At 33.5% G+C, this 20573-nt stretch overlaps 1 protein-coding gene across 1 annotated transcript in view; it reads left to right on the forward strand.

Moving 5' to 3' along the window:
* The first annotated feature begins 242 nt into the window (after positions 1-242).
* Positions 243-20573, forward strand: part of LOC103775854 (ryanodine receptor 2-like) — a 45093-nt gene continuing 24762 nt past the window's right edge. Inside the window, exons 1-8 of the mRNA XM_008943323.1 lie at positions 243-317; positions 2321-2397; positions 3032-3105; positions 10945-11025; positions 11955-12043; positions 13323-13451; positions 17742-17823; positions 18923-20226. Of these exons, the coding sequence (XP_008941571.1) occupies positions 243-317; positions 2321-2397; positions 3032-3105; positions 10945-11025; positions 11955-12043; positions 13323-13451; positions 17742-17823; positions 18923-20226 (1911 nt within the window). The remainder of the gene's footprint in view (positions 318-2320; positions 2398-3031; positions 3106-10944; positions 11026-11954; positions 12044-13322; positions 13452-17741; positions 17824-18922; positions 20227-20573) is intronic.

Consider the following 20573-nt stretch of genomic DNA (forward strand, 5'->3'; position numbering starts at 1 on the left):
TTTATTTACTGTAACTAGATGCTTGAGATCACTGTCATATTTTAAAGAAACAGGAAAAAAATATCTAGAGTGGCACGCAGAGGAGACACATCGTTAAACTTGAAAGCCACCTTAAAATTGTGCATTCAGCCTTAAATCAACTGTTGGATGCTCTAACGAAGTCATTGTATGGATATATTCATAGAACATTCTTATTTTTATATATAATCTAAAAGTATATTTTAAAATAATTTTAAGGTGAGATGGGGCCAATGGTTGCAGCTACCTTAAAGCTGGGGATTGCCATCTTAAATGGAGGAAATTCTACTGTGCAACAGGTAAGGTACTAATTTATTTTTCACTCATTTTAGTCTGTACAGCTCTTTATACCATGGTCATTATTATTGTAATAGTGCATTATGTAATGTGACTCTGTCAGATGATGTTTATCTCATTCCCGGAAGAAAATAGTGTCCAAAAGTACCTTGTTTGCTAGGTATGTTTCTTATTCATATACATATAATTAGTTTACAGAATACAAGGCTAAAGGAAATTTGGTTTGCACTTCATCTGGAAGAGAATAATTTTATGTTACATCATTAACTTCTAGAGGAATTCCGTGGGAGGAAATGATTTCTGGAGAGATTCCTGTTGCCCTGTAGCCAGTAAATAAAAATTGCAGACCCCAGTCTTCACCAAAAAAAGTATTGCACAACTTCAGAGGTCTTTAGCTTATGCCATGGAGAGTCTTGGTGATAAAAGTAGAGAACTCAAACTTGTTTTACTGAGGTCTAGTAAGATAATGTGGTAAGCCATGTACAAGTCTGATATGTTAATAGTATTCTCCATTGTTGAAGAGAAGTAACTGATAAAGAGTGTATTCAGTGTCGTGTACTAGCTGAAAATTCCTGAGTTGAGAAGGCTTCATTACTACATATGATTGTTTGAAGAATATAGACAACTAGGAACAATTAGGATCCCAAGTTAAGCAACTACTGAAACAGCTGAACACAGCCAAAAATAGTGTTCTTCTCAGGGGTTGTCATTACCAGGAATTGACCAGAAAGACCACAAATTTTGCAGAAAAGTATCTGCTTGATCTGTTCCCAGTTATTTGTGTTGTTATGATATTAAATTACTTGGGAGAATCATGACATTTGTACTTAGCTATTTAATCTGAATTTGTAATACTACAATCTATTTTTTAAAAAAATATTTTATAAACTCTTAACTCATCAGAATGCAAGAAATGGCTTCTAGTGCGATCACAGTAATACTAATTCTACTAAACTATAGAACATAAAAGCATCAGCAATACCGTTAGAATTGCTGTTTTTTTCAGTTGCTTTATTTCTGTCCATTTTCTCTGATGTTATGCTCACCTTTCCAGTTTTCCTTTAGGTTCTAAAATCAACTCTTCAGTCTTTCTTGGGAAGAATGGTATGGGTGGGGGGAAAGGTACAGAAGTGGTTTTGAAATATCATCCTCTGGAGTGCTTTGCTTTGATTAATACAGAGTTGTTGGTGGGAGCGTTCTTTTTCAGTGATCTTAGGTCTGATACATTTTGTTAACACTCCTTATGTGCTCTTTAGTTTTGGAGGTAACATCAATTTTTCCCATTATTTTTGTAATTTGAAAAGAGTTTTACCTGATTCACAACATGAATCCTTGTAACATTCCTACAAAGACTGATCTTTGAGAATTGTGATTTTTGTTCACAGCTGGGACCTGTGGTATCATCCTAATATCTCCACTCAACAATAAATTGCATTCTAGAATCAAAGTTCATTCCACTGAATAACTTCTTGTTACTGAAATCTATTATCAGATAGGTATTACACTTTACAATAAAGCTAAGACAAATTTTTAAAATACTCACATGACTACTAACATGCTATTGCAGCTAAAATATAGTCTAAACCAAACTCAGGTTATAACAAGCTCAGTCTGGTGCTGAAATTGTAGTGTCAGTACAAATTTTTTGGCCTAGTAGTAGTAGCAAGATTGTATTTATATCAAACACTAAAGTCTGCTGACTGTGTTGACTTCAGTTAGTATCTTTATTTTCAGTGTTTCAGGAAGGAATATCCAAAATGGATGACCTTGTGTTTTGTAAAGAACATGAGCATTAAATGTTTTTTTTTGTTTGTTTGGTTTTTTTTTTTTTTTTTTGGTACCGGAGTTTTCTCTACAAGGCTCCTTTATCTAATTTTTTAATATTAGAGGTATTTGAAAACACCAGCATCACTAGTCATCTAGAACCTATATGGTATCATGTTATATAGTTAGATTAATACATACTATAAATATGAATTCTCTGCATAAATTGTTTTTATTGCAGAAAATGCTTGACTACCTAAAGGATAAAAAGGATGTGGGATTCTTTCAGAGCCTTGCTGGTCTTATGCAGTCCTGTAGGTAAGAAAGTATCTACTTTAAAAATTGTTTTACATTTAGGCTTCATCCCATAGGCTTTATAGTTTTGGAAAGGTCCTCTTGTTTATGAACAGAAGTTATCCATGGCTAGCTGACATGCTAAGCCATGAAAGGCATAACTTTACAGATTCACAAATTGAAATATGTTAGAGTTTATGTTCCTGAAGTCTGGTTAGTTTCCCTTGGCAGCTTCAGTTCCTCAGAACATGGAGGGAGAGGAACACTGAGTGGAAGTAGTAATGACATAGTTTCTTGATGGACCTCAGTGCTTGGGATGAACAGGTCTGTAATATAAAAGTGGTCAATAATATGGCTTTTTATAACCTCTAAAATGCATATGTATATCATAAGCACATACATTCCTTTTTTTTTTCATTCATAAAGAGCTAAATTCTATTGTCATTTACAGGACAGAAACAGGTTAATTCCATAGAGCTCATATGAAATTTCATAATCCTGTAGGAGGCACAGATGCCAAGCCACTGAAATGTATCTTCTTGACACTAGTATGATTATATACTGAAATGAAATCACAAATCTTTCTCCATCTTTCACAAAATGAAATATTACATATATTTAACTAATCACAGGACAAATGTAATTTTTCTTATTGCAGTGTTCTTGACCTAAATGCATTTGAACGTCAAAACAAAGCAGAAGGCCTTGGCATGGTGACTGAAGAGGGATCAGGTACTATTGATATAACAGAAGATCTGTGAACTTTTGTGTTTCACATTTTGCAGAAGCAAGTTGAATCTGACAGAACTCTGTAAATACATTTCTAGAAACTGAAGCTAAAATATGTTTCCTAGGAGTGGTTTATATTTAATTGGCCTATCTAGATCCACGCTTGTCAATAGTAAATCACTAGCATGTGCTGAGTTTCAGAATGATCTCAGAGAACTCCTACCGATCATTCTGAAGAAGTGAGGACATGTTACATGTATAAGAGAAAACAGATTCTAGTTGCAAACAGCAGCATTTATGCATGTAAAATATTTCAGAATTCCCTAACCAGTTTCAGTATAAAATGAAGTTAAGAGTTTGCCCTGATTTCTTAAATTGTCTTGGCTGGAATGAAAAACAGACAATTTAGTTAAGCTGTAAGATAAGTATTAGAGATTGAGAGAACTGTATCTTCTGTTTGGAAAAAAAGTTCTCTGGGAAAGCTTTTTTTCTGAAATAATTTTTTTTTCTGTTTGTCTTTGGGGAAATATTATGAAATTGTCACTTTACTTTTGACTTTGAACCAATTTAGCTTTCTGCCCTCTGTGTTGTCAGTTCGCTGTCAATTTCTTTCTTCTGTCTGATAGTAAGTTCCTACTGCACCCTTAGTGTGATTGTCTGGAAACACTAGGTTCGTTCTTATGTGACTTAATAGAGCTACCAAAGCACATTTTCTCCCCTTCAGAACTTTTTTTGGTGCATTTTTGTGTTTAAATCCTACAGCGACCTAAACTTTTAATACATTTTTATCTTAAAGACAAGGTAAAAAAGCTTAGCTGTAATTATTATTGCATTTAGGCGTTCATAATTCATACCTGTAACACTGCATATCTCATTGGCTGTTGTGCCTGTAGCTCTTTTATGTGGCATATTTCTTGAATATTCAACTGCTTTTCTCTAATCAAAATCATGAATTATTAAATTTAATTGAAAGACTTGAAGACCAATTATAAGTGCTGCTTTTCCAAAAGTGCTCCCAGAGTTTAAATTATAGAAAAAATCCTACTACACTTACATGAGTAAACAAAACAAAGTGAACCTCTGTGAATAAAATTTGGTCACAAGTTTGTGGATTGAGCACTGATGCAAGTATCAGGCATATAAGGTTTTGGCTGTTACTTTCATGTTTTACTAAAGATCATTCTAAACGATGTTTTGCTCTGCTTGACATTTCTACTACCAAATAATTAAATTTATTATTTATAATTTTGGATTTTTAAATGAATTGTCAAGGTAATGGCTTATTTTTCTTTTGACCACTGCCACTATTTCTAGAAAGACTGATTTTGCCTGCAGATATCAACAAATCTTTAAGTGCTGCATAATTGACTCCTAAGAGATTTTTGTGCTTCCTCATTTGAGGGATTTTTTTTATTTTCTGTTTATTTGATCTTTCTCTTTTAGTACAGAACTAATTTTGCCAAAACCAGTACTAACTATATTTTGTATTTGCTGAAAACAATTTCTCAACATTTTTTTTTTCTTTTTTTCCTTGTTTCTTTTTCTTTGAACTAATTGTCCTGTCCTCCCTTCCTCAGTCATCACTCATGAGCGTGGTAATTATTAAAAACAACTGCCTATTCTTTATTTTTTCTGCTCTTAGCTTTGTGTCAGCACTGTACAGCTCCTGACCACCGTTAGAACTTTTGTTCCTGTAGACTGTTAAACTAGTGGGTTCTTTTTTATTGTTATTGCAGCTGTGTATTCCAAAATTCATAGGTTTTGTGTCAACTCTTCCCACTTTGTTCTTCCTCCCTTTCTCAGGATTTGCACAGTGACTGGCACGCTAGATGTAAGAGCAGCAAGCTTTTTAAAACTTTTTTTTTTTGTTCTTTTAAATTTCTTTTCATTTTAGTGAGCCCAGTATTTGCAATGGATGAATGTAAAAAAAAAAAAAAAAAAAAAAAATACCTAATACGTACACAAAGCCTTGTGCTATAGTCTCCTGTAGTATTTATGTTGTGTATTGAATGTGGCTTTATCGCTGCACTGATTTGTGCAAACACAGGAAATCAGTGGTGGATCCAGTGAGGATTTGAGGGTGGTTAGTAAGGAGAAGACATGCCACTGGCTAGCTTCACCTAATGCAGTCAGGAGTTGATACAAGAAAGAGGTGGTGCATTGCTAATTTAGAGAAATCAATATTTAGAGGTTGGAGCTTCCTTGCTCCAAAAGCTACTTGATGTGTTAAGGTTCCTGTATCTCAAACATTCCTTACTTCAAGTAAAGAAAGAACTTTGTAGGAGCAGTTGCCAAGAAGTGTTCCTGTTGCCATGGGAAATGAGAATTTAACATACACAATGTGCATATACTGCTCAGCAGAAACAATAAGCTCAAACACAGGAGATGCCTTTTCATTTAGCCAGCTGTTGGAGAGGGGTTATCTGGTGATTTACTTGTTTTCATAGTGGGAAATTTTTTATTGGGCAGATTAACAAAATTCTACATGTTTAGAATCATAGGTTTTTATTTTCTTTGTTACTGAGCAGCAGCAATGTCAAGATATGATAATAACACCATATCAAAGATTTCTTGGCACAAAGGGGTAATATTTGCTAACAGCACCATTTTTATGTATTAACATCCAGCTATTGAAAATTCAAGAAAACAGAACAAAGTAAAGCCAAACCAAAAAAGACTGTACTTTTCTTTGTCAGGGTTACATTAGTCTTGATATTATACTGCCTTTAAATAATATTTTTTTAATATTATGAAGCACACCTTTTTCAATTAATTGCAAAATAGTTTACATAAGAGCTGTATGGATACTGGTATTAATTCCTGATGGCATTATGAAAGCCCAGCCAGTGTGTCTGTGGGGAAACTCCTCTAGTGAACAGTTTTGAAGTATCCAATAGTTTATGGGATACCTGAGATCATATGTCTGTTTGCAATCCTATGGATAACCATCCATAAATACTACAAAGTACAAAAGAAAAGTGGAAATATTTTCTCCCATTCCTTTTTTTCAGGGAGATACTTACTCTGTAAGTAATTAACTGCTTCTCAATTAAAGATCATTTTGCTGATTCTCAAGGGAATGATGGGATGTAAAATGTGCACTGTAGCCCATTCCTCATGTATCTGATTCCGATGCAGAAGCGTATGAATGAGGAATTGTCATTGAGTTTACAGTCTATAAGCCTGAAACTATTCTTCCCAAAGTCAAACTGCTGTTGACACTTATAAGAATAGAGTCAACTTTCCCTCAAGGGCAGTGCTTGTTCTTCGTCCCGTGTCAACCTTGGTGATAGGTAGAAAGCCCTGGACTGAGTCAACATGGATGTGAGATTTATTGCTCTATTCCAGCTGTTTCTTTGTGCTGTCGGCATTGTAAGCTCCTTGTCCTGATATTCCTCTGACTAGTACTACCTTCCCTTTCCAAACCCTGGAACCCCCACTGGTAAAAACATTGATGGTTCTTTAGCAAATGTGTTTCTTACTTGTTTTTGTGATGTACTCAATGTTTCTTCTGTATTTTGTTTTGGTTGTTCTGCTTCCTTTTCAAAAAATGGGAGTTCAAAACCAAAGACATGTAAAATTTCTCATTATCTTGCAATAGTTTTTCTTTTTTAATTTAAAAACTATACTCTGTTATTTCACTGTGAGTCACAAAAATCTTGAAAGTGCAGTGTTTTTCTCCTTTAGAGGCACACATTGTACTTACATGAAATTAAAAGTAAATAAATAATTTTTCATGTAAGTAAGCCACAAGTTTACACTTAGATTATTTTACCATTTTTTTCATTCTTTATCAGGAAAGCTCTGTTTTTATTTTTAATCTTTTAATATTGTATCATGGCATTATTTTGTTTCTCCATAATTTCTCAGAAGGCTTATTTTAATAAACTATTGTTTCAGATTGAAATCTGATCTGATAGTAGGCCTTAAGAAGGACTTTCTGTTCAACTGAGTCTGGTACACATACCTTGTAATAAATAGCTATAATAAGGGTACGCATCAGAGCTATTTTCAGCCATTAATAATGTGAAATCAATAAATATGCTTTTGTCCTTCACCAACCCAATCACATTTAAAGTGAATGTTTAAATTCTGCTTGATCCACCCTTATATCACTGTATTTGAATTGGTGTCTGCATTTAAAAGGGAGCTTAAGTAGCTTAAGTTCAAATAAATTGTTATGCATCAGTCAGTCAAAAAACAAGTGGTTTTCGTATTTGAACCAGGTTACTGAGAAGTGAAAGGCATGCAGCACTTACAATCCAACTCAATATTGCCTGGGTTTTGTGATAAGAATAAATTAACTTCATTTATTACATGAGAGCTTTGCTCTTGCTTAACAGCCATCAAAAGGAGCTCTGTTCTTTTTGAAAGTGGCAAGTATTTCTATGTTTCTGTAGTATGTAACATCAATATTTCTGTGGAGTAATAGGTAATAGTAGTAATAGGTAATAGTAATAGCAGTAAGATAGATCTTTTCTATTGAGGATTTAAAAAAAAAAAAACAACAAAACAAAAAAACAAACAAACAAGTTCTTAAACTTGGACACGTGCACTTTCAAGTAACAAACCCCACTTCTCTCATTTGTCATTCAATCTTATTTTCATTTCCCACACAATACCTCTGTTCCTATATATCACAAACTCAAGCTACCACTTTTTCAAAAACTACAGGCATAAAACCTTTGCGTAGCCATATCATTTGCATACAGCATGAGCAATGGCAGCATTTTAATGTCTAAAGAAATATATGCCAGAATATACATCATATCAACAGACATTAAAGAACATCCTTTTGTGAGAACCTAAGTCATACTATATGCAGTATATATGTTTTTTAAGTACATTTTCTATGCAGATCTTTGTGTGTGCTGGCATGAATTTGTGTGCACAGCAGCAAAGGTTGTTCTTCAGATTTTACGGAAATAAATAGATCTGCACTTCAGTTCTGTAGTTGCCAGTGAGACATCACTTGCAGACAGTAACATCTGAAAATTAAAATTCCTGTCAGTTGCAACAATGGTTTTAGTCAGAATTTGATCAGCTGTAGAAATTGAAAAATGGGATTATTTTAAATCTTAGTATGGCCAAGCTGTTTGAAACAAAGTTCATTTCCTTCATGTTGAAAGACATAAAAATATTTCCAAAAGAGTTTTTTGGCTTATGTGAAATGATGTACCTAAACACCTTCTAATTTTGTAGAATTTTGCAATAACTGGAATTCATTTTGTGATTCCTTTACAGTTGAGCTAATTAAAAGACTCTTTCAAACCTTTCAAATATGAAAATTAGAATTTATTTTATAAAAAACTTCTGAATTCCAGTGGGCATGCTAGAAACCAGAAGACTAATAAATTGATCTGTTTCATCATTTTAATTTGAGATTTGTTTTTCTTCTTGTTCTGAAAAATCTTACTTGATAAAAGGGCATGGAAAGTAGAGGTGCAAAAATACTAAACTGTAACTTACTCTGTAGCCTTATTCATACAATGGCTTTGATTCAGTGATATCTTGGTATACAGGAAATATATGATTGGGCACTTTATGGGCTTGATTTTTCCAACTGTCATACACCAGCAATTTTCCTTGTGAATTAGTTTTTAAAATCATTGCCATCTCAGCAGTCAAGCCACATGCATTGCATATGTGAACTTACAGTCTCTACCAAATATTTGGCTTTCTGTAATGCTTATTTTGTCAATATATAAATATTCATCTAGATCAATAAAGCATGTGAGTACAAGTATAAATTATAGCATGACAGGAGTTTAGTAAAACAAACAAACAAACAAAAGTAACTAAACCTAGAGTATGCACTATACTCTGGCCTTTGTCCAGCCACATATGGAAGTATCTTCCAGGGCTGAACCTGCATATAATGTTGAATAATACACTTTTAAGTGCACAGGCACCTTTTGATTTTGCCTTCTTGGGCATATATTGTATGTATACATTAATTATCACTGACAGAAATAGTAATTTGTTTTTCATTGTTTACTTGGCTAAAAGGAGTTTCAGTCTGCTGTGACTGAAAAACTATATATCTGATATTTATATCTGGTGTGGTCAGAAATGTCATGGAATATCACTTACAGTATTTGAGTCATTCTTGGAGAAAAAACTGAATATTGTTTGCCAGTACCATAAGTAAACATCTGGAATTAGGAGGAAGAGCATTTTATCTTTCCCTGTCTGTTGGCATATACTTTAGTGATAGGTGCTCTTAATACCAAACCTCATGTCTTAGTGGCAGCAGGAAAGAGTATTCTGCATTTTTGAAATATTCATGTTAGTTTTCAAAATGCTTTTGCTTCCTGTTCCTACCATTGTACTGAAGCATCACACTTCAAAATTCACAGCCTATGGACTGATGAGTCTGTTAGCTTGGACTTGTAATTGTACATGACTTTATATAAAATTAAACCTCTGATCATGTTCACGTTTACATATATTCCAAATTGTACTAAATACTGTTTACAATTCAGCTGTAATAATGTAACTATACTAATATAATAATTTCTAAATGTAGATGTTGTAAGTGGAGTTATCCACTAATATGTCAGTAATTGCAAATGCAACCTTTTTTTTTAAAAAAAAAAAAATCTTTTAAATTTTATTTACTCACTCTTCTGGTTTCTTTCTGTTTATGCACTAAAAATATTGTCTTTGTAGACATGGGATTTTGAAGTTCAGATAATAGCCTAAAAATATCTTTCCATTAAAAAATCTTCCAAATTTTTTTTTTACAGTTTTCTTACATCTTTTCCTCTTTTCCTTTTGTTGTCTACAAATAACACTTGGCCATATATTGAAATGATGCATGTTCTTATAAGGTAGAAATTTTAATGGCTTCCATTGTTGTTGCTGTACATGTTCCAAATAATTTTCCAAATTATTTTGCAAATATTCCAAATACTTTTCCAAAGCCTAAATGGAAATTTCCTTACTTTCGATAGGTGGCCATTATTGTTTGAACACCTATGTTGTTGTCCCCCTGTGTCATTTTATTAACTGTTTGACATTTTCCTCAGTTTTGGATGTTTTCCTGGGTGAATAGTTATTTTTCCTCTTCATATGTCAGTGTACAAAGTTAACTGTATGTTTTGATGCAACTGAAATTCTGGTGTGTCAATTGAGGGCTTTTTAGTATACTGTTTCCTGTGAAGAATCAAGAAAATAATTGGAAGTGTTTTATATTTGGATATTAGCTATTTACAAAAAAAAAATAAAAAAAAATAAAAAAAAAAATGAACTGAAGAGCCTAATTCAGTTTATTGTTTTATTTTGTCAAGGTAGACAAATGCCCAACATCCATTATATGTCAGCAGCAGGCAGGTGCTAAATACTCAAACATTTCAGTCCAAGTGTTTCCTGAGAATACACTCAGCTATAAACTTTGTGGGTTATTTTTGAGTATTTTAAAATCAGTTTATTTGAGGAAAGATTTTTCACAACAGTTTGATTAAATATCTTCCTGTATTTCTAGGTACCTTGTTTTATGATGAATGGGAAACAAATTAATCGAATCCTAATCTTTGTATGTAATACAGCATTCATGCCCAGAAAAGCCAAACAAGAATGGTAAACACGGATTATTTGTAAAATGTTGCCAAGCTCATGCTGCCATATTTATTAGTCAAAAGCTAAATTGCATAATTTTATTTTTTTTTTAAATTAAATAACTATCTGCCAAGCACAAGTCATATGTGCTTCAGATAGATTGATATAAATTTTCTCTTCCCTTCTCTCTTTCTTAAAATTAAATATGGAGATTTTCTTCAGGGGCTGTGAGGTGTTACTCAGCAGCCTTTGATAATCTGCTTCCATCTGGCCTTTCTGCAGGAGAAAAGGTGATGCAGGATGATGAGTTTACCTGTGACCTCTTCCGCTTCCTGCAGTTGCTTTGTGAAGGACATAATTCAGGTTTGTGGGCAGGCTGCCAGTCAGCTAAGCCGAGTTGATGGTAACTAAAGAGAAAAGCTCTTCATTGCTGAAGGTTTTGCAGCCTCTATAAAATATTATGAAAGGTGGAGTAGCTGCTAGACTGTACATGAAAGGGAAATATTTATGTAGAATTAAATTGTCAAGTTTTTAAATCAACCTTAGCTTTGTAGAAAAGATAATGATCAGTTTTCAGAATGATGATTTTTGGATATAGACCTGGTAGAAAAGGTAAATTTGTGTAGGAAAATGTACATGGCTTGTACTTTCTAAACTGAATATTCAGAGGAAAACAGTAACAAGGAAATATATTTATATTTCTTCAACATTTGTATGCTTTCTGGTGTGTATTGTTTGGTACAAATGTAATTTAGAATTCTATGTGAAATTACAACAACATACACAATGCCTTTCTTGAAGAAGTAGTATCTTTTTTATTTAGCGTGTTTTTATTACCAAGCAAATTTCCCTGTGTTCTCTGTGTCATTATTGGGAAAAAAAAAAAAAAAAAAACCAAAAGAAGGGGGGGAAGATAATATTAGTTAGCTGTTGGGCACCTTTATGACTTTGTGATCATGAATTTTATAATTATGTAATATAATTTTGCTTTTGCTTAACAAACTGTATAGTAACTATGCTTATGTTGATACCTATGGAATTCTAGAGATGTAAAATGAATCATAAATGGGATGAACATAAGACCAAGGTAAAGTTCTACAGATGAAACATATGATCAGGCTTCTGGCTTCAGAAGTTCGCTGGCATGTGCTCTATGCAATAAAAAGCTGAAACTCTTAACTCCTCAAGACATCATGTTAGATCATGTCAAATCAGGATGAATTTGCAGGAGTAGTTTCGTAAGTCTTTAACAACTAAATAAATTTAAATTAATCTTTTATTTGAATTTTTAGATTTTCAGAATTACCTGAGAACTCAGACTGGTAACAACACTACTGTTAATATTATAATTTCCACTGTAGATTATCTATTAAGAGTTCAGGTAAGTTATCTTATATGCTAATTAAGTAAATGACAGTAATGATTTATGTCTATACAATATTTACCTTTTTTTCTTTTTGAATTTGTTTAATTTATTTGGAACATAAGGCAGACATTTGTATATGGACACTCCAAATTTCTTAATTTCTCTGGAGTTTCCTTCAGCAATACATGGTTTGCTGCCATAAAAGTTCTGTTTAAAACAAAATTAAATTTAATCCTTATCATAAAATGTTCATTTTTCTTAGAGAAGTACATTTATTTGTCATGCCATTTATTCTGGTCACTGTAGCCTGTGTTGATGAGAGAGGCTGTAATTCTCTGCTAGTTATGGTTAGTCATACAGTGGCATGGAGCGAAGCATATGAACAGTGCATAATCTTCTAAGGAAAAAAAAAAAGCAAAAAGGAAAACCAAAAGTAGAAGGCTAGATTAAATAAAAACTTTTACTTTTCTAATTTGAATTATCTTCCTAATCTTTAAGTATGAAAACATTGCTTTGTCATAACGTAGTAGAAGGTAATGGAAAAGAATCTGTTTCCAGATTGGAGCATGTAAAAGATATTAAAACATGTTTTGTGATAAATGTTTTGTCATAAATGTTAATAGTTTTAACTGTTATTTTTATTTTTATGAAAGTCATTGTGCATGAGAATTTTTATTTTTTTTTTTTTTTTTTTTTTAATTTATGTAGCTAAGCATTCCTTTTCACTATTTATTTATTTGGTCTGAGAATTCCAGGCTTTGAAAATTGTTGGATTTAGTAGCTGTTCCTACCAATGTTGGTTTTTATCCTTATGCATTCTGTAGAAGTTGTAGGGACAGTAGAGTGATTTTCATTCCATTGCTTTCTTTGTTGAAACTTTAATAAGCTTACCTTTGAGGAAGGTGGAAAGAGGAACCATGCACACAAAGCAACATTTGTTCCCACTATTGACTAGGTGTCAAGCACGTGGTTTAAGAGATTGTTTAATGAACAGCATGCAGCATGTTAGTACTATTGAGTACACCTTTTCAGAATGTAAGTGTGTGTGTTTCTAAGAGCAGATTTAATTTGCTGTGTGGTTTTTTTTTTTTTTTGTTAATTATTTGTTTTCTAAAACAAAACTACAATTCTTGAAGTGATACTTGGTAATCTTTGGGGGCTCATTTAGGATTTTTACAAAGTAAATACTTTTCAGAACTAGACTGCTATCTAATGTTATTTTTCTTACCTTGATGAATAGTTAGAGGCATTCTGATTACATAACCTCTTTGTGCTTCTCACAACTGTTTTTTAGGAATCCATTAGTGATTTCTATTGGTACTACTCTGGGAAGGACGTTATTGATGAGCAAGGACAACGAAATTTTTCCAAAGCCATCCAGGTTGCAAAACAAGTTTTCAATACTCTTACAGAGTATATCCAGGTAAGTTAGTTTAATTGGAGTTTTATAGATTTTAAAGAAAACAATTTTTTTGGTGTGAAGACATACTGTAGCAAGAGATAATATAAGTCTAATATAGCTACATTTATGTATCAATGTTATTTTATTGTTTTTTTTTTTAAGTAGGGAGTATAGTTTTGAAATATATGTATATATAGTTGTCACTACTGTTTTGGAATCTTAGCAATTCAGTCAGATTTACAGATCTTAGTTACATAATCATCCTTTGGCTGTATGCAAGGTAGTAGAGTATTTTTTTCTTGTTTTAATTTGGCCTAAACTGGAACAGTTTTATACGTTTCAAAGCCTTTGCATTTAGTCTATTGAGAAAGTGAAGTCAAAGCAAAACATAGTTACTATTTAGTCAGCAGAACATTAGATTATATTTTCTGTCAGGGATAAGGCTGTTTTAAGGCATCAAGGCTGTGTTTGAAAGACTGAAATCACACATTACATTTCAGAATTATAGAGATGTATTTGAGGTGGATTCTGCAATAAATGCAATTGGTATCAACTCTATTAGAATAACAATATAGCAGTCCTTCCATGATATGTTGGGAATTCAGTGTAATTTATTTCAAATTAATTCCTCATGTAAGTCAGTCAACATTAGTAGAGCTTGTTTGTGGATGTAATAAGCAGGTTAGACAGTATCTCTTCAGACTATCAAGTGTCTAAAATATTGTTTTCATTTGAATGAAAGTCATTATTATGAAAATAGTATTTTATAGTTCATGAGGCTGAAATATGATAGAATAGGGCTGTATAAATATGAGTAGAGGCAGGTTATATACATGTGCATACATGTATTTAATCTATATTTGTCAAATCACAAGCAGCACTGGTAGCTGGTAAATGTTTATTTGTTAGCCTTTGAGCCTTCAAAGATTTTGTATTCCTGCTGATTTTCAGAAGTTGGAATTTTTGGAAGAATATTCTTTACCACTTTGTACTACAACAGCTAGACTATACAGTAGTAAAAAAAATCAGGAGTTTGATTCTCTAATCCCTTGTGCTGATTTTGCATTAACCGTCTGTAAAGTTATTCCTAGTTTACAGAACTACATAGGGAAGAATCAGCTTGTACCCTGTTAACATTTGCAGTTTAAAGTTGCTATACTTTTTGTGGTTCTGAACTAGAAAATTTTGACTTGCTTAAAACAGAGGCAGAGTGGTTATTAGAAATAGGCATTGCTTCCAGTCACTGGTGTCATTAAATGTATAATTCTATATATATTTAACTTGTCATAGCAGTTTCTAAAGGACAGCACCCAAAGCTGTACACTACCTGTATATCTTCCTTCCTGTTTTTGTTGATCTTCTTACAAATAAATTCTGATTTATTTTTTTTTGTTGTTGTTGTTGCCTAAACAATAGGGACCATGTACTGGGAATCAGCAAAGTCTGGCACACAGCAGGCTGTGGGATGCTGTAGTTGGTTTTCTTCATGTGTTTGCCCACATGCAGATGAAGCTGTCTCAGGTATCTTTTTTGGTTTACTTTTTCCTTCTTAAGTTACTAAATTTTCTGTAAAAGATGAACATACCTGTTAATATGTTTGAATCACTACCAACAGTTAACAGAAGAAATATAAGGGAAAATATAAGCTAGAGGTGATCGAATACAATAGAGTTGAAGGAGTAAATTACAAAATTGTAGTGGCTGTGAATAACAGGCCTGTAATTCGATTACTGGCCATAGACACAAAGCCAATTAGATCAAGCTGCAAATGAAGAATATTACTGATATTCAAAAGGAACCAGCCAGTTCCTGTCTTTCACACAAAAGTTTTGTCACAGTGTTTTCTGCAGTTTTGCATGAGCCTTTTATCTAACACCCGTCTTCATTAATGTGTACTGCCTTGAACCCCAGTTCATAATTTTTGAATCTTTTGAATGCAGAGAAGTTCAACAGATGTCTGCATTTAAGCCTTTTCTAGTCTTAGTAGAGAAAGAGAGAGAATGGTGAATTGCTTTTTGGAGTGGGCTGAATTTCTCTTGCATGTGAGTGCTCATTTCATAAAATATAGGAATAGTGTAGGGGACTGGCAAAGACAGCTCTTTAGGTGTTTAAAATTAGATTATAATAATTCTATCCTTAAGCAGTGCATTTTTCAACTTCTTCCATTTTAAAAGAATTACACATCTTATCTGAATGTAATGATTCTAATTTTTTTACATAATTTGATGTTCTGAGAGAAAAGTGTTAAGCTTGTAAAAGTTTTAGATGTTGACAGCTCTAGAGGCTCTGACCTTTTTAGATTTCATTATTTGTTTCCAAATGTATCCATGTAAGTATTCTGTGCATAAATTAAAGTAGTCTTGCTCAGTTTATTCTCCTGCCCTTGGGACTTTATGGCTGAATGTAGGCTGATTGCTTAGATCTGCAGACTTTCTGCTACAGGTATGCTTCTCAATCTACAGCTAAATAGAGGTCTCCTTCCAGAAAATGGCATCACAGTGAAACCTGTTTTTCAAGAGTGCTGCATTGATTTTCTGCTTATGTGTATTGATAAGTGCCTGTAGACAATGCCCTGGTTGTGCAATATCTTTGTTATTTTTTGAAAAAAACAGTCAAATGTTTGGGTATGCCACAATGTTGGTTATTGTGCTTTCTTCCTGCACCACTAAAGCAACATGGAAAGCAGTCTGTAACAAACATGTTAGTTGGGTGTTGATTGAGAAATACAATGTGGCTATCAGCAGGATTTGTTTTTACAGTAATGACAAATTTTATAGTCTCAGCCTGTGCCTGGAGTGGCTTCATATCATCTTTTAATTACTGCATCTAAAAAATAATGATACTCATCCTGCTACTTCAGAGAGCAAGGAATCTTTGCACAGTGAGATTCTTCATAGTGTGTGGAGTCATTCATGCTGTTTGCTGGGATGACAGAAACACAGTCTATTGCAAATATATGATAAATAATGATGGTGTGTGAAGCTCAAACTCTTAGCATTTCAGAGCTCCTAAAGGGGGCCAGCAGAGCTCTGGAAAAAAACAGAATAGAGATGAGTTCTTCTGTTAATTTATATTTATTGCAATAATATAATAACAAATATCAGATTCTATTGAAATACCAATCTTCAAACATGTAGAGTGTGACTGAATAAATTTATAAAGAATTGCTGTATGACTTTTGTCTGTAAGAGGGGCCTGCCTCAGCTAAGTATTTGGGCTTTGTTTCAAATTGGGAGTTTCCAGAGCACTTTTGGAGAGTATTTGAAACAAAATTTAGGAACAAACCTAAATCTCTGTTCCATTTGAGGTGTTTTTTTTTAATTTTTTTTTTCCATTTTCCTTCTCAAGTCTTGTAGTAGAAAGCAGCAAGGTGATAATGGTAATACTTTGTAAGAAATCTCTGTAAAGCAGAAAATGAAAGTAAAATTTTCTAAAATTATTAATTAAGATCATCCAGATTGTAAGCAGCTTTTGAAGGAAAAATATTTCTAATGAAAACTCACAAGGCAAATAAATGAGAAATCTTTATTATAATTTCCAGCTTGTGCTGTTCTCAAACAAAGATTCAAATTGCCATAAAGTACCTTGAGTTTATTGTACTAATCATCAAAGTTCATCAAGGCTTAAGTATGCCTTATTAAAGACAAGATATAACAAAGTATCACTGAGTAAGAATTTATGTAGTTCAATACATTGATCCGGATAGACTCCAAGTTGAAATAATTAGTAAGTGAAATAGTAAACTGGATAAGCTGAATGAGAAGAAAGATGGCTGAAAGAATCAATATAATGTCTATTTAAGGATATACCAATGGAACTTTATTAATAAATATTTTGAAATTTTATTTCAACTTTTCTTTCTTCCAAAAAAAGGTTCAGTGGAATTACTCACTTTGAATCTTGTTGCACCTTGAGCTCTGTGTGCTGCTGCCATTGTTTTAACAAGTCTTCATAGCTCTAAACTTGATTACATTAACAGTGACAATATTTTAACTTACATGAAGCATTAGAGAGGCATCATCTGTGAGCTTGATGCACCCAGTTATTGCTTTCAATTTTTTTTCACCTCCAGTTTTCACCTTGTCTTTATTTAATTATTGTCTTCTTACGAGATGATCATATAAATGTTTGATCCTGTAAATGTACTGTAAGGAAACGAACAATTACAGTTCACTATTTCAGCAGCATTGACACTACTAGTGTCTTAATTTCGAAGTCTTATTTTTACAGGGTGAAAAATGCATGTGCATGTACAATTCTCAAAGACATAAATATATATTTCATTATATATATATTGTGTCCCTTATGTAGGATTCCAGTCAAATTGAATTACTGAAGGAATTAATGGATCTTCAGAAGGATATGGTTGTCATGTTGCTGTCTATGCTGGAAGGTAATAAAAATTTAATTTGAAATCTTCTTTCTTAGTTGTTCTAGCTAAGTTTTTACCTGTGTGATTTTCTTCACGTGAGAAGTTGTGCTCAATTTTCCTGTAGATTTTTAACTTCCATGTGTCAATGAGAGAAGAGTTGTAAGGTCTTAAAGTGAATGGGATATATAGTGTAGTTGATATAGTTTATATTAACTCTGAATGTCAGAATTGTATGAGATGCAGCTCTGGCAGAAATTTTACTTTCTTTCCATGAACGTAGCTTCTCTTTTGTCTTATGTGCAAAGTTCTTTTCACTATTGAAGTTGGAGTCCTGTATTCTAGGAATGGAACCATTTATTTGTAATTTTATTAACACCTTTACTATATTGAATATATTTTGGTAATTCTCTTAGCCATAAAGAATAGGCTTTGATTTGTCTAGTGACTAGATTGAAGGTGACTTTGTAGCTATTACCTGAAATTATGATTCCCCAGAGAATGGGATCATTGTCAAGAAATACTACTATTTCTTTAGCTCCTTTATGGTATTGTATTTATGTTTTCAATACTAGAGTAATCAGACATACCTATAGATGATCCAAAGATCTGTTTTTCCTTTTTACTTATTACACGTACCCTATCACATTCATTTTTCTTGAGAGTACTGGAAGGGCAGTAAATGTTGTGTAGATTGCAGTGTAGCAGGCATTGCTAATGCAACTACTTTGCTGATAGAAGGCACCTGGGAAGAAAAATAAATTCTTAGGATTGTAGTCTGTGCTTACTGAACTACTGAGCAACTTTTGTCTATGTTGCACTATGGCAAATTTCATAGTATGCTGCCTTATGTTTAGTACTATATTAAATGTAACAGATGTCTTTCTGTAGGGTTTGTTAGTTCTTCCTTTCTTTAATGGCAAATGCCTAGTCACTTATGTTTTTTCCAAGTCTTAGGGTAGTTTTATTAGTAAAAGATTTCTAATTTTACAGGTAGCTTTCTCAGATGACTGTGTTAGCTGCTAGTTTATCATTCTTACTGTTTATTTCACTAGTCGTCGTTGTACACTTTGCCAAGGATTTGCTGCCATCAGTATCTCTAACTTCATGTCATCACATCTAGGTAATGTTGTGAATGGGACTATTGGCAAGCAGATGGTCGATATGCTTGTGGAATCGTCCAACAATGTGGAGATGATTCTGAAGTTTTTCGATATGTTCTTAAAATTGAAGGATTTGACTTCCTCTGATGCATTCAAAGAATATGACCCTGATGGTAAAGGGATAATTTCAAAGAGGGATTTTCACAAGGCAATGGAAAGCCATAAACATTACACCCAGTCTGAAACTGAGTTTCTGCTATCATGTGCTGAAACAGATGAGAACGAGACTCTGGACTATGAGGAGTTTGTGAAACGATTCCATGAACCTGCCAAAGACATTGGTTTCAATGTTGCTGTTCTCCTGACAAACCTGTCAGAACACATGCCCCATGATACCCGCTTGCAAACTTTTCTTGAACTATCAGAGAGCGTGTTGAATTACTTTCAGCCTTTCCTTGGACGCATAGAAATCATGGGCAGTGCAAAGCGCATTGAACGAGTTTATTTTGAAATAAGTGAGTCAAGTCGGACTCAGTGGGAGAAACCTCAGGTAAAAGAGTCAAAGAGACAATTTATATTTGATGTTGTAAATGAAGGTGGGGAAAAAGAAAAGATGGAGCTTTTTGTTAATTTTTGTGAGGATACTATCTTTGAAATGCAACTGGCTGCCCAGATCTCTGAGTCAGATCTGAATGAAAGGTCAGCAAATAAAGAGGAGAATGAGAAAGATAAGCCTGAGGAACAGGATCCTAGAATGGGTTTCTTCTCTCTTGTGACCATGAGGTCAGCATTAGTAGCTCTCAAGAGTAATTTAATGACTCTTATGAAAATGCTCAGCATGAAGAGCCTAAAGAAACAGATGAAAAAAGTGAAGAAAATGACTGTGAAGGACATGGTCATGGCTTTGTTTTCTTCCTATTGGAGCATCTTGATGGGCTTACTACATTTTGCTTGTAGCGTCGTCCGGGGCTTCTTTCGCATCATATGCAGTTTGCTGCTTGGAGGAAGCCTGGTAGAAGGAGCGAAGAAAATCAAGGTGGCTGAACTGTTAGCTAATATGCCAGATCCCACTCAGGATGAGGTGCGTGGGGAAGGAGAAGAGGGGGAGAGGAAGCCAACAGAAGCTGCCTTGCCTACAGAAGACTTAACAGATCTGAGAACTTTATCGGATGAGAGCGATCTACTCTCAGATATATTTGGTTTGGATTTGAAACGAGAAGGTGGACAGTATAAATTGATTCCTCACAATCCAAATGCTGGTTTGAGTGATTTACTGAGCACTCCATCCATAGCTCCAATGCCTCAGGTGCAGGAAAAAATCCAGGTAACTGTATCTTTTATTTCCATTATATGTTTCTCACTTTCATAAGTATAGCCTTGAAACAAATCTTGCATCTGTGCTGTTCTGGGTTATTTTTACCTTTTCTTTTTTTTTTTTTTTTTATTTTAAGGAAACATATAATTGCTAGTGTTTGCCCTCTCTGACTTTGTAAACTTGCATTCCTACTGTTTTCTTTAAATGTATGGTTAAGTACATGATGTTTTGGTTTGCCTTTAATTCATTGTTAAAATGTCACTTCCTTAATGTAAATTGAAGGATCGTCTTCTCCCTTTCAGTTGTGTTAAAAGAAAACACAAAAGCCTAACATACTATTAACTATGTTACAGAAT

The sequence above is a fragment of the Merops nubicus genome, unplaced genomic scaffold (assembly GCF_000691845.1).
Source record: "Merops nubicus isolate BGI_N331 unplaced genomic scaffold, ASM69184v1 scaffold1407, whole genome shotgun sequence".
Taxonomy (NCBI): Eukaryota; Metazoa; Chordata; class Aves; order Coraciiformes; family Meropidae; genus Merops; species Merops nubicus.